The 13851-nt window shown below is 61.7% G+C and overlaps 1 protein-coding gene across 2 annotated transcripts; it reads right to left on the bottom strand.

Annotated features, from left to right (window-relative positions):
- On the bottom strand, positions 654-13118 carry LOC106501899 (tumor necrosis factor alpha-induced protein 2). Of its 2 annotated transcripts, none has more exons than XM_018066049.1 (11): positions 11151-13118; positions 10229-10862; positions 7544-7658; positions 7293-7415; positions 7027-7127; positions 6326-6424; positions 5617-5740; positions 4633-4755; positions 4321-4476; positions 4015-4136; positions 654-2397 (listed from the first exon to the last, which is right to left on the bottom strand). In XM_018066049.1, exons 1-11 carry the CDS (start codon positions 11443-11445, stop codon positions 1989-1991), a joined length of 2301 nt encoding a protein of 766 aa, XP_017921538.1. In that variant the 5' UTR covers positions 11446-13118; the 3' UTR covers positions 654-1988. The 2 variants fall into 2 exon arrangements, with proteins under 2 accessions (XP_017921538.1, XP_017921539.1); XM_018066050.1 differs by having other exon boundaries at positions 654-2229.

The following is a 13851-nucleotide window of genomic DNA, read 5'->3' as shown; positions in this document are numbered from 1 at the left end:
CCGAGGCTCCAACCTGCCCAGGGCCCACACTCGGAGCTCAGCCTGGGGTTGCCTGTCCCTCACCCTCCCCTGGGTGCTCCCCACGATCAGTGGGTCCATCCTACCCGAATCTCATCCCAAACGGCCTTCCCTCAGGCTCCAGCCGCTGATGTCCAGGCCTTTCCAGCTGGACCCCAGACTCCGCCCACCGTCGGCATAGTCATCCCTCCCCCGCCCCCACCCAGACAAGCCTCCAGCTCTCTGGAATGAGTTCACCAAGGTTCCCCTTTGCCTCCCAGGGACTCTGCCCTTCTCTAAATCCTGGGCCAGGATGGGGGTGTGGAGGAGAGCTGGGGCCAGCTGTGATCACAGCTGGGCCCTTTGAGGTCAGTTCTAGGAATACGAGAGCCAGTTCCCACTGGGCCGGATGCATGGAGCTGAAATGTCGCTGTCCCCCTCTTCTGTAAAGGACTGTGGGGGAAGTCAGACAGGTTCGTGATCACCACCTCCAGGTGAGGAAACTGAAGGGTGGAGTGAGGGGCCTTGGCCCACAGCAGACCCTCCCAAAGGTCACGCTCACAGTGAGAGGTGGGCAGGAGGCGCTGGAGGACAGAGTCTGCCAGACCCCAAGAGGCTGAGAAAGCCTCTCCCAAGAGAAATCACTCCACAGCCAGTTTTGAAATCAGCTTTATATTAAGCTATGAAAACCAAGAGTTTGTTCTTAAAAAAACATACAAAAGCATACTATCATACAATAATAACATCAAACCTGCAAACTTCTACAAATGTACAAAGGCCTTCGTGAACCATTTACACGGGCCAATTTCTGGCCACAGTACCTGGAAAGAGGGGAACAAGTCCAAGAGAGCCGGCTACAAACCCAGTCACAGAGGGGCGTTCCCGCAGGCACAGGCGGGGTGGGTCACGCCTTCGTCTCAACTGCCCCAGGCCAAGGAGGGTGAGTGAACCTTTGCTTTCCTGGGGAGGATAAGGCACTCCACAGGGTGAAGGCTGTGATGGGCAAAATAATGTCCACCCCATAAAGATGCTCACATCCGAATCCCTGGGCCGCTGACTATGTTAGTTTCCACGGCAGAGGAATTAAGGTTGTCAGGTGGAATTAATAATCAGCTGACCTTAACATCAGAAGAGGATCCTGGAGTGCCTGGGTAGGTCAAAGGTCATTGTCTGGTGTGTTAAAAGTCACCACCGGGGCCTTAAACTGGAGGAGGGAGGTAGGAGGAGAAGGCTGAGATGCAAAAAGGATTTGACAGGCCGTTGCTGGTTTTGGAAATGGAAGGGGGCCACGAGCCAAGAAACTTGGGAGGCTGGCCTCTAAAAACTGGAAAAAGCAAGGAACTTCCTTGCCAGAGCTTCCAGAGGAACCGCCTGCCTCAGCCCACCACACCCACGTCAGACTGCTGACCTCCAGAACTGAAAGCAAGTACTTGTTTTAGGCTTCCAAGCTGTGGAAGTTTGTTATATTGGCAACAGGGAACTGACCCAGAGCCAAGGGGTCAGAGGTCAAGATGGCCCTGCCCCGACCTCAGCCTGACTTCCAGGGGAGGACCCATAGAGGCATCCCTGGGTCGGCCCCTTGTCAGGGGAGGCAGAGCCGGAGAAAACCCAGCAGGTCCTGGCCATCCCAGGCCCATCCTCAGGGGACACCGAGGGGAATGAGAGGGGTCGGGGGCTCGGACACTGGCTTTGCCCCACTTGCCCTGTCCTCCCACAGGCCCTTTTCGAGTCCCCCCCACCTTCCCAGACAGGAGCTCATCTTCCCCTTTCTCCTCCAGCTCTTCCTTCTGCTCTACTCAGGCTGAGGCCGGCTCGACACAGCCCTGGACCAGAGCAGGCAGGAGGGGTGAGGCTTGGGCCTGCTCAGGAGCTGGGGAGGCCGGAGACCCAGCCTGAGCAGGGTGGTCCTCAGGCAGGTGTGGCAGGACCTCGCGGACAGGCGGTGATCCCGGAGCTGGGTCCCCGAGCCACACACCCTCCTGACCCCTCCTTCAGGGCATGCAAGCTCCACTCTCATCCACAGAGCTTCCCTCAACGGCTCCTGCCCCACAGGAGGGGTCATCAGGACACAGCTGTTCCAGTTCCAGGGGCTCAGGGGCCCACTCCTTGGCCAGGCCTGGGCAGCAGCAGCAGCAGAAGGCACAACACCCGGAGGGGCCGCCTGGGGCTGTGACGCTGGTGCTGGTCTGACAGCCCCTAAACAGAGTGGTGTCCCATGCTCGCCAGGCGCTCCTAAGGAGGTTAGGACACGGGAAAAGATAACCAACCTTTATAAGCGAAAATAGAGCCTTGGAGGGCTCGTGTGCCCCCGTGTTGCTGTCCAGAACGCTCCTGATGCTCTTGGTGTCACTGCTGGACAGGTTCCCCTTGATGGCCAGGATGGCACTCAGGTGGTCTTTGCTGGCAAAGAGAGGGTCCCATCACTCCGGCCTGCTCACCAACACCCCTGTTCACATCCCTTCCCAGCTCCCCAGACTCCTGGGCTTCATGGGCAGCCAACACCCCTGCCCATGAGCATGCCCCGCTCTGCTTAACCCACTGCCCTCCAGCGGCACGGGCCACAGTGGCGCCAGAGGGTGCCAAGCTCCTGTCCAGTCCGGCCTTTGCACTGGCTGTTCCTCCCAGAATGCTCGTCCCCAGGCCCTTGAGGTAACCAGCTCCTTCTCACCCCTTAGCACTTAGCTAACATGTCACCTCCCATCAAGAAGCCATCTGCCAGTACAGGAGACATGGGTTCCACCCCTGATCTGGGAAGATCCCAAATACCACCAAGCAGCTAAGCCCATGGACCACAGCTACTGAGCCTGTGCTCATGAGCCCTCAAGTCCGCGCTCCGCAATGAGAGAAGTTACTACCATGAGAAGCCCGGGCACTGCAACTCGAGAGCAGTCCCCACTTGCAGCAACTAGAGAAAAGCTCACGCAGCAGCAAACACCCAGCACAGCCAAAAGTAAACAGTAAAATTTAGAACAAGTCACCTCCCCAGAGAGGATTTTCGAGCTCTAAAGTCAGCACCTCCCGCCACTCACAACCTTGGTTAAACAATCTTTAAAACTTGCAAATAGTACTCCTTCACCAGATGACCTCATCATTGCTAACCCTCATCTGACTGTCTGTCTGTCAGAAGGCCTGGTGTGCCTTGTACCTCCTTGCATCTTGGTGCCTAAACAGAGCCGGTAGCTAGTAGGAGACCACTTGATAACTGTTGGCAGGCTGGGTGGATACAAGGATCCGTGAATGGACAGATGCTAGGGGGGCAGGTGGATGACTAGATGGGTGGATGGATGGATAGATGGAAGGACGGACAGATGGGTAGATGAGTGCGTGACCAGATGGCTGGATAGCTAGATGGGCGGCCAGATGGGTAAGCAGGGGCCTGTATGATGGGTAGATGGACGGGTGAGTCTGTAACTGGATGGGTGGCTGAACAGGTGGACCAGATCAGCCAGCAGCTGGACCAGGCTATGCTGGGACAGGCCGACCACACCAGAGGCCTCAACCCACAGAGACTGCTGCCCTGGCTCACCAGATCCTCAGGCAGTCAGGGATTGAGCCTCCACTCTAGAACAGAGGCCCCAGGACACAGGTCAAGCCTCGGAGGACCCCTAGGCTGACCGGCGGACCCCAGCTTCACTACGGATGTGCCACGGCCTCCAGCAGGTCCCTGGTCCCTCTGGTCTCGGATCCCCCTCTGAAGGAAAGGCTCATGCGGTGTGGAGCCGGATGCCTGGCTTTGTTATTTCGGCTCTACGACTGACCAGCGCGTTACCCTGGACACATTCCTCACACCCCCCAGGTCCCATCTGGACGACGGAGACGAAGAATGTCAGCCCCAGCAGGCGGCAGCGAGGACCGAGTGAACAGCCACTGTAAAGATCTGGGCACAGTGGCCAGTATCTATCTGCGCTCTGCCCATCCTCAGGGAGTCACTCTGCACCCCCCCGCAAGGCTCCAACCGCAGCGGGGAACCACAGGACCAGGCTGCCTTCCCCGGGTCCTGCAGGCCCCGGTTCTCACCTGAAGTCAGGGTACAAGATGGCGTACATGGCCACCTCGATCTTGATGGCACTGGGGTCTTGCAGGCGAATGATCTCGGCAAGCATGGGGAGGGCGTGGTGCAGCCAGGTGGCCCGGGAGCCCTGCGGGCACAGGCTTGTTGAGAGAGGCTGGCCCTGCCCGGAAGTGCGCCCAGGGGCCCAGAGAGGCTCGGGTCAGACCTCATCAGGTTTGGAGAGGCCCAGAGGGGCTATCCTACCCATGAAGACCTTGGAGCAGGAGGGCAGCCCACCACAATGGGAGGATGGGGGGTGGGCGGGGGCTTACATTCTGGGCGCAGAATTGCTGGATGTGCTGGGCATTGGCCTGGACGAGCCCCGCCAGCTGCTGCTGCTGCTCCGCTGTCTTGAGGACCAGGCGCCGCTTGCAGAGGCGGGTGATGTACTCCTTCACCAGGTGCAGGTGGACCGCCTCCAGCAGCTCCTGGGTGGGCGAGCGGGCAGGGCCATGGGAACCCACCACCTCCCTGAAGGCCAGGTCCAGGGAGGGGCGGATGCTAGAGCGAAAAAGCGCATCCGGGTGTGCCCACACACACGCCTGCCTGCGTGTCCTCCCACTGGCAGCCCAGCACCCCCTCACCTCCTGGAAGCAGTCCTGCAGCTCTGAGAACTCGGGCATCCTCTTGTCCACGATGGAGAGGATTTCCTCCAGGGTCTGCTGGGGGGCATCCCAGCGGGGCTGCATGAACCTCTTGAACAGCGGCTGAGAGAGAGAGTCAGGCTGTGTGGCCACACCCAGCAGAGGAAGGGCCTGCCCAGTAGACACGCGTGCACAGACACACACGGGGCCGGGACAGGCGTCGGGTTATATTAAAGACTCCCCAGGCGCTCCAGCAGGAAGTGGAGGCCGGGTCTGCGTCCCCTTCTCCAAGGCTGAAAAGCCGAGACTGCCATCTGCCTGCCCTGAGGTCTTCTCCACCATCCTCCTCCTTAAATAAATAAATTTCTGCGTAAACAAAGCCTGGTGTTTGGCTGGGCCTATGATGATGATGACCCTGCCGAGTCATCCAGAGTTGTCCAGGGTCACCGCCTGGCTACCCTGAGCCGCGGGGCACTGGGGTGAAGGGGGCTCCCCCGGATGGCAGGCAGGAGTGCCCCCTCTTCCTCCCTTAGGACCCCGCCTCATCCTGCAGTACAGGCACTAAGGGTTTCTGGGGATGCCCTGGCCCCTGCAGAAGTGGCGGGAGCCGCCAGAGGCTCTGAGCGTCCCGGCTGGGAGGCAGGGTCTGGCACAAGGGCCTGGGGACGTCAGGGGAAACTACAGGCAAACTTAGGACTAGGTGGAGTCCAAACAGGGAGGGGCGCTGAGGCTTCTCGTCTGCACCCCAGGGCCCTAAGTGGCCCTGTGAGGCCAAGCCCGAGGCTGAAGTAGGGGGTGACGTTAAGGGCGGGCCATGGCCCCATCACAGGGGCCACCAGCCTCCCTGCAGCTGCCCCGTGCCGCACCTCCTCAAGTCAGGTCTTCACTTCTGCCGCCCACCCCCTCATCCCACCCTCCCAGGCCCTCCCACAGGCCCCCCAGCACTAGACTCAGCACATGCCATGGGGCAGGAGACTGGACTACCTTCAGGTCCCCAAACAGGCTCTGGAGCAGGGTATCAAAGCCACGGCTCTGGAGCGCATTCAGGGGCCTCAGCAGGGAGCTCCGGAGGTCTGGCCTTGTCTGCCACTGCTGCTCCACGGACGTCCTGGAAGCACAGGAGGTAGGGAGGTCACGCCAGTCTGCAGCCCTAAACCCAGAAAGCCCGGGAGCCCCAGGCGAATCTCCCTAAACCATCGCTCTAGAACCCTCCCTGGCTCCTCTATCCCAGTGGGAGCAAGACCAAGGCACTCCATCCAGGCTCCCTAGGCGGGACCCAGCCTTCCCACCTAACACCCGCCTAACACCACATCCTGTTCTAACTGAGGACAAGTGGCTCAGCCTCTCCATAGTCAGGGTGCTCATGGTTCAATGGACACAGTCACTGTATCTGCTTAACAAGGTTGCTAACAGCATAAATGAAACCCTTTGCGAGAGCGCCTGACCCACCAGCACTAGACAAATGCTTGCTGTTGCCCTGTAAGCCCGGGCATTTCCTCTCCACCCTGCTCATTTTAATTCAACATCGCTGCTTAGGCTGCTCCTCCGCCCTCCCCCATCCCACGCACCTGCCCCCGGCCCGTCCCTCTGCACCCCCACCCCCTCCCGGCCCCCCCACCCCGCCCCCGCCCCCGCCCCCGACCAACGCAGGCAGGCAGCCGCAGTCACTCCCCCCACTGCCCAGGGCCCTTACCGGAAAGGGAGGCAGTTGTTGATGTTAGCGATGACATTGGCCCTGTAATTTCGCAGCTGTCTGCATCGCTCCAGAAAGTCATCAAAGGCGCGCTGGTAGCTGGTGGAAGGGAAAGGGCACACGTAGGAGCAGCACAAACACTGGGACAAGGGCAGCCTCGCAGCCGCCCGGCCAGCCTCCGCTCCACACGCGGGCCCCCGCGGCACACGGCGGGCGCAGTAGGCATCCCGGAACGGGCTTCACACCCTCAGCCCGGCGCGGCCAGGGCCCCTGCAGAGCTCCTGGAGAGGGCGCTGCAGAGCCCCAGGACCCTCTAGAGCTGCAGGCAGAAGTGGGGAGGTGGGCAGCCAAGAGAACTCGGGGCGCAGACCGGGGGCATCCCCTGAAGGGGGGCCAGGGCCTCAGTCCCTTGCGGGGCATCTTTGCAGTTGGAGGCTGCTCTTCCTGGGGCTTTGCTGAGCGGGGTCGGGGGTGAGGGGGGGTGGTCAGATGACCTGAGGCTCTCAGAACCCAGGTGGGTGGTACAAGGGGGAAAAGGACTCCTGCTCATAATAACAGACACCCTAGTGGCCGGGAGGGGGCGCTGGTCTAGCTAAGACCCCCACCTGGGGCCCAAGGGAGGGGCTGGGGCTCTGAGAGAGGGGGCGGCAGGGACCCCTCAGCCCCCAGCCCTGCTCCAGGCATGCATGCCCCTTACCCACCTCCTGAGGAACCTGGCCAGCTCTTCCAACAAGAAGGGCTTTATCTGTGTGCCCAGGTCCAGGGTGATGCTCTCAGCCTTGTCCTGGCCCTGGGAAATGATCTGCAGGGGTGGGTGTGGGGGGTGAAACTGAGCAGAAGCCCGCCTGCTCTAGGGCTGGGGCAGGGGTGGGCGCTGGTAAGACATGGAGCAAGGGGGTGTGTGCTCAGTGGCAGGCGCGTCTGCCCACAGGGATGAGGCCAGTGCGGGCAGGGCAGTGGGTGCTACCTGGATGATGTCGATGGCCAGCTCACTGTGGCAGCGGCCGTCCAGCCTCTGTGGGGCCTCATCCTTGGTCCAGCGCTCTGACTCCAGCTCCAGAGCTCGGGCCATCCACTTCCTCACAATGGCCTGGGGAGGAGGAGGGGCCCGCTCTGGGTAGCTTGAAACCCAGGTGGGCGACACTGTCAAGCTCCCTGACCACCCGTCCTGTCTGCCCGGCCCCCCTCAGCCCCTCCCAGAACTGGCCCTGGACTCACCACCTCGTTGGAGAGGAACGTGGCCTCTAGCAGCCGGATCTGGGTCGGGGGCAGGAGGGTCCCCAGTCTGACTCCCTGCAGCTCGGGCGACAGCTTGGGGCTGTTGAGGATGTCGCTGTGGGCAGAGGGGCTGGGGTGAGGAAAACCAGAGCTGTCCCCCCGTCCTGGCCAGAGCCCTGCACAGCTCAGTTGCCTTCCCTCCAGTGCCTCCCAGCCCTGCCTCTCCATCTCGTTTCCATCCAGGCCCCGAACACCGGATCACCCTGCGTCCGTTCACTCTCTCCCCGCGTCCACTCTTACTCCAGGTTATGCTCCCGAAACCCATCAGCCTCGAGCCACCCGGCCAGAGGCACCCCACGGCCCAGCCCCCATCTCCCGCCTGGCACACCAAATGACCCTCCTCCCGGGCCCCCTGCCTTGCCTCCGGCAGTCCCCCCTTCCCCTGCGGCCGGCAGAACCGCATTTCCAGTCTGATGGCCCTGCTCCAAGGGCTCCCCCTCCCCTTCTCACCCTCTGTCTCCTTCCCACCATCCCCCACGGTGCTCCCATTGCATCCCACCAGCCCTGCCCTGCCTTCCCCCATGCCCCCCACCGGCTCTGCTGCCCCCAGAGGGCTAGTCCCAGCAGGAGGGGCTGTCTGCCCCTCCCCAACCTCATCCTGGATGGAGGCATATCCACCCATCCTTGTGCAGCTTCCACTGGGTCCCCGAGCGCCCTGGGGACTGCCCAGCCCTGGCACTTCCTTAGGGCCTTTGTCTGCCCGGAGGCTCAAGAATAGCCCTTTCTGCTGCCCGCACCCCTGCCCCACCCGCCTGGATGCGCTGTGTCCCTTTGCTCCCCAGACTTCTGGCCACACAAGCCTCCTCGGAGCTACCCTGGTCTCCCCGTCTCAGGGCTCAGCGTCCCTCTGCACTGACCTGAGGGGGGCCCAGGTTAAAGCCACAGAGGGCACTGGGACAGGAAGGTGGAGAGGAAGAGGGGAAAGGCCCGGCACTTCCTGGTGAGTCAGGACCAACAAGAAGGAACCGGCCTGCCTGGCAGGACTCTCCGGCATCCCCTGCCCTGGGCCAGCTTCCCTGCCCTCCTTGACTCCTCATCCACCACCCTCACCTGGTCCTTCCTTGGGCCCCTGCTAGAGGCTGACCCACCAGCACCAACCGAGACCACTGACATCCCTGAGAGCCTCAGACATCGCTCACACGGTCTACATCTCCAGGCTTCCTGCAGGCTTTATGCTACAGGCCGGGGCCAGCCCCTACCAGAACCCCTGAATCGATCCACACTGCAGTTTAAGTCTCTCCCCACCCAGCTTGTATGAATGACAGACAGGCTTGTTGCACTAAAATAAGGGAAAAAAGAAGAAAAAACAGGTGTCGTGCTGGTTTTTTCCTCCAGTTCTTGACCTGTTCCTGATCTGCCATCTGTAACTAAGTTTCTTTATCAAAAGATTAAACCTCATTTGAGAATTACATGCTGCACCTATAGTCCCCTCAAAACATTCTGTATCAGGGGCTCAACTTCACAGCACCCTCTCTGCAAACCACCTCTCTGAGTTTTTCTCTCCTCTGCATTATAGAAAGAACGTCTCACTACAGTCCACAAAAGACAATGGACCCAACAGCTGGGCCAGCAGACTGCCAGCCCCAAATTACCAGGCTACCCAACGCCAGCCTGCTGACTGGTTTTGAAACAGCGTGAGGAGAAGCACGCAGGATCCTTACGCCTCTGTTCATCTCCAACCACACACTGCGAGCCCCCAGCTAGAGGATCCCCTAGGCTCCTCATGGAGCCAGGGACACAGTTCTGGAGGCAGGAGCCTGCTGTGTTCTTGCCTCTGTCTCCGGATTTTCTTATGCAGCTTCGGTGGGCAGAGAAAGCCAAGATACTGGCAGCAACATGCTCAGGGATGCATGGGGTCTGGGTGTATCAGGGGATGCCTGGATCTGAATCCAGTTGGTACCGGGGATTCTCCATGGCAGCACCAGGCCCCTCCCAAACTGAGAGCTCCAGGCCTCGGTGGCCAGAACTCAGCTCTGCCACTGGGGGACACCCTGCACAGTGGGGATTTCCCCAACAGGCCCAGTGCCCCCCATCCTGCCTGGGAGTGCTCCCTCGGCCTGCTGGGTATTGAACCACACTGCTCCCAGAAGGCCTCCCCAGCTCAGCCTTGGGCCATGCAGGGCTGCTCCCTTTGCTGGGAACACCACCCCGCCTCTCCCTCTCCCGGCCTGTCCTCGCTCCCCTCTGCCTCACTCCCTTACTTCTGTTAGACTGTCAGTGGCCCCAGAGCAGAGCCCCTGCCTCCTGCGGCATGTAGAATCCTGCACCTCCTCCTCCGAGCTGGCTTCCTGGGCTGACCCAGGCCAGGTCAGGGCCCCTGCTCCTGGCCACAGCCCTTCTTGAGTCTTGATCACAGGCGGCTTCACCCCCTAACCCAGACTGGAAACTCAGGAAAGAAAGATGAGGTCCTAGCCCCCATTCTCTGTGCCTCAGTTTCCCCAACTGTGGGATGCGGCTAAGGCCAGAGAGACTAAGGATTCCCGGGGCAAAGCAGGCCCAGCGGAGGCCCTGCCCCTTTGATTCCAGGCCCGCCTGGGCCGTTTTCCCAGCGGACTCCCTCACTTGGTGACACCCAGGCCCTGCCCGCCCAGGGAACGCCGCCCGGCACCCCGCGCCCCTGCTCACTTGGGGTAGAGGTTCTGCACCCAGAGCAGCAGCATGTAGGTGTCTCGCGGGCACAGCTCCGACTGCGTCAGGGCCGCCAGCTGGGCCGCGAATTCCGCGTGGTAGCTCTCGGCGTAGGCGGCCACCACGCGGAAGTCGGCGGGGGAGAGCGGCTTGAGGCGCTCCACCACGGCCTCCAGGTCCTCCTTCATGGTGCGGCCCATGTGCAGGAAGGCGCGCTCGGCCTCCGTGCGGCCCTCGGCGTCCGCGGCCGGCCGCCGGCTCAGGCGCTCCGCGGCCGCCTGCGCCACGCCGTCCCGCCACAGCTGCAGCCAGCCTCGGGGCCGCGTGGCCGCCAGCCCCGGGCACCCCGGGGGCCCCGCCGCCGCCGCCGCGCGGTCCCGGCGCTCCTGCTCGGCCAGCACGGCCAGCGCCTGGCGCAGCCGCTCGGGCGCCGCTTCCAGCGGCCGGCGCAGCAGCCCTAGCACCTGGTCGCGCAGCAGCGCGTACAGCGCCTCCACCTCGCTCTGGCGCCGCACCAGCTCCTCCGCGCTCGCGAGGCCCGGCGAGGCCTCCTGCAGCTCCAGCTCCAGCGCCAGCAGCGGCCCCGCCGCCTCCAGCCGCCCGCGCTCCAGGTCGGCCTTGAGCTCCTCCACTGCGGCCAGAACACGGCGTTAGCGCGTCCCAGGGTTCTGAGACCTGCCTTCCGCCCCGGTCACCTCCCAGGGGCCGAGACCCCCAAAACATGCGGGGTGTCCCAGCCCAGGCAGGGTACACCTGGCTCACATCCTGAGATCAGGAGGCAGCAGGTGAAAGCAAGGAGGGGAGGACCTCCGACACCCACGTGCCCTGCCCCCTCTGTCCTGGCTGAGCGGGGCCTCCACTCAAATGAGCCCGCATCCTGCCCACACACTGCCCGCCTGGGGAGGGGGCTCCTACCTACCTGTAGGCACCTGGGCAGGCGGCTGTGGACTGGACTCAGGCTCACCCTCAGCCTCTGCTAAGCTGGGCTGACCCTTCTTCTTCCTCCCTTTGGTGAAGAAGTTGGTGACCCGGTCTTTCCAATTCTTCTTCTTCTTGCCGGCCTCTTTGCTCCTGTCTGGGGCCACCTCCCCTGGGACCCTGAGGGTGGGGGCAGAGCTCGGCTGCTGGTCCATTGCACAGAGTGAGAACTGAGGTCGAGAACAGTCACAGGGCGCTAGGGGCTGGGCTGAGGCAGGAATCCGGCCCAGCCCCATCCTCCGTTCTGCTCGGCTCTTCTCTCGACTCCTGTGGCTTGGGGTCCCAGAGGAATGTGATGAGCAGAAACAGGGCTGCTCCCGCTGGGACCACGAGGCAGGCAGGGCCAGGCACCAGTTATGACCTTGGGGGGCTCAGGTCTACAGAAACCACAGTGCCCCCTCAAGCCCTTTCCCAGGTTGGAGGGACAAGTGGCCCAAGGAGGCGCAGGCCTGTCTGAGGTCACATAGCAGCTCAGACAGGAAACTCCAGCTTCACAGCTCCACTGCACCCACACCCTTCCTGCTCCCCAACTGGGGTGAGGAAACCACCACAGAAGCTTCCATTTCCTGAGCCCTTCCTGAGTGCCCATCCCATCACTTCCCCACTGCCTTCCAGGAGGGGTGCTATTTTCCTCATTTCACATAACTAGCTCAGAGAGGTTTAAAATGCCCCCATGGTCAACAGCCTGGAACTCAGCTCACCAGGCACTGGGCACCGCCACCATCCAGAGAGGCAGCACCCGCCCCGGCGCCTTGATTGTCGGGGAAGCCAGGCCCGGACGGGTGGAGGAGAACGCAGCTGACCCTAAGGAAGGGAGTGGGGCAGGGCTGGGAAAGGGGAGCAGAGGGGAACGGGCCTCCTTGGTAACTGGGGTGACCCATAACAACAGGGCCTGCCCCACCACCCAAGAGTAAATACACCAAGTCGTGACTCATACAGCACGGCTTCAACTCGCCCCTGCAGCAGCCCTGCAAGGCAGACAGGGTGATCCACCCCTGCAAAAAGGGAAACTGAGGCGGCAGGAGGTGGGGTAGGGGGTGGGATTAGGCCTGTCAGACTTTCCACAGCAGTTTTTGGCAGCAGTTTCTGGCAGCAGTTTTTGGTGGTGATGCAAGATGAATTGCTTCAGACCCGGGACTTTCCCGACCTGGAAACCCGGGCTCTTCTCCTCCACAGCACAGTTTCCCGGAAAACAGCCTTGTTCCACATACAGTCCCATCAGGGACAGAGCGGGTCACGTGGCAGGAGTTGTGGGAATTCCAGTGCTGCGCAGGGCGGGCCAAGGCGGAGGACAGAGGGAACCTGCCCCAAACCAGTACTGGGCCTTCCCCTTCCTCTAGTCCAATGCTGGAACACCTCCTCATCCAGGGAGCTCTGCCCTCTGCACTTTGGAGAAGGAAGGCACAATGGTGGGGGCTCGGGCATGGAGACCACTTGGGCCCTGGAGCATCCCACCACCTCCATCTATGGTTCCTGATTTTGACTGAACTGAGCAGCTTGTGCGGGCTCAGTTCCCCTGAGGAAGGATGGAACCTGAGCCCTTGGCAGTGAAAGTGCAGAGTCCTAACCACTGGACTGCCGGGAAGTCCCCCATCTGGGGCTTTAGACACAGTGCTTCACCCCTTTGGCCTCAATCCTTTCTAGAAACAGAGCAGACACTCACTTAGGGGGGCTGCCAGACAGGGCTTCAAGGAGCGGGTACATATAAATAGCAATAACTGCCATCCTGAGGGAGTGCAGACAGGCAGGCTGGGCCTCGTCCTGCACATTTGCACTTTCTCCCGTAATGCTCCCCACGTTATACCAGGAGCTGGGGCCCAGAGAGGTGGAGTAAGCTGCCCAACATCACACAGCTAGCAAGGTGCAGAGCTGGGCTCCCAGCCCAGAGGTGTCTGAATCCAGAGCCTAATCCTTTTTTAAAAAAATTTAAATACAGTTAATTTACAATTGATCTGCAATCAACTAATCTATATTAATTTTGATCGCCCTGCCCAGTACAAGGGCACAGGCCAGCCACCCAGCGCTCCACACTGGGAGACGGCTGGGGAAGCACCATCTAGCCCAAGGCAGCCCAGTCCCAGCTCCTCCCCCCGGGCCAATGGACGGTGGGCAGACATTGACCTCGGTGGGAGGGGGACCCTCTGACCTGCTGGAGGTCCCTAAAGGACTCTGAGGTAGTAAAGGAGGAGGTGAGAGAGGGGACAGTGTGGCCCTGGGGACTCTGCAGCCCCCTCTCCCCTGGGGCAGCGATGGGGGCTCTGTGAGGACTGCATCCCGGCCGCCGAGGGGGCCGCCCACCTGTCCAGGGGCCCCATGAAGTCCAGGAAGGAAGGGGCCAGGGTCAGCAGACCAGGGAAGAGGAGGGAGAGGATGCGCAGGCACGGAGGTGGCAGGCCGGCTGCTTCTCCCGGCGCCCCAGCTGCAGGGTCTCTGGCAGATCCCACCTATCCCTGAGCTCCGCTCCTGCTGGGCACAGCCTCCCAGCATCTCCTGTGTCACAGAGGAGGGGACCCAGCCTCAGAGGACCGGGCTGGCTCACCTGCTGCAGGTGACAGCAGCTGAGACCCGAACACCCTTGAGCAGGGCTGGCCCCAGGCTGGGTGGAGGGCCACAGAGGGAAACGCCCAGGCGGAGTGAGGGGG

The sequence above is a fragment of the Capra hircus genome, chromosome 21 (genome assembly GCF_001704415.2).
Source record: "Capra hircus breed San Clemente chromosome 21, ASM170441v1, whole genome shotgun sequence".
In the NCBI taxonomy this organism is placed as follows: domain Eukaryota; kingdom Metazoa; phylum Chordata; class Mammalia; order Artiodactyla; family Bovidae; genus Capra; species Capra hircus.
This window is presented reverse-complemented; position numbering and strand designations above follow the sequence as displayed.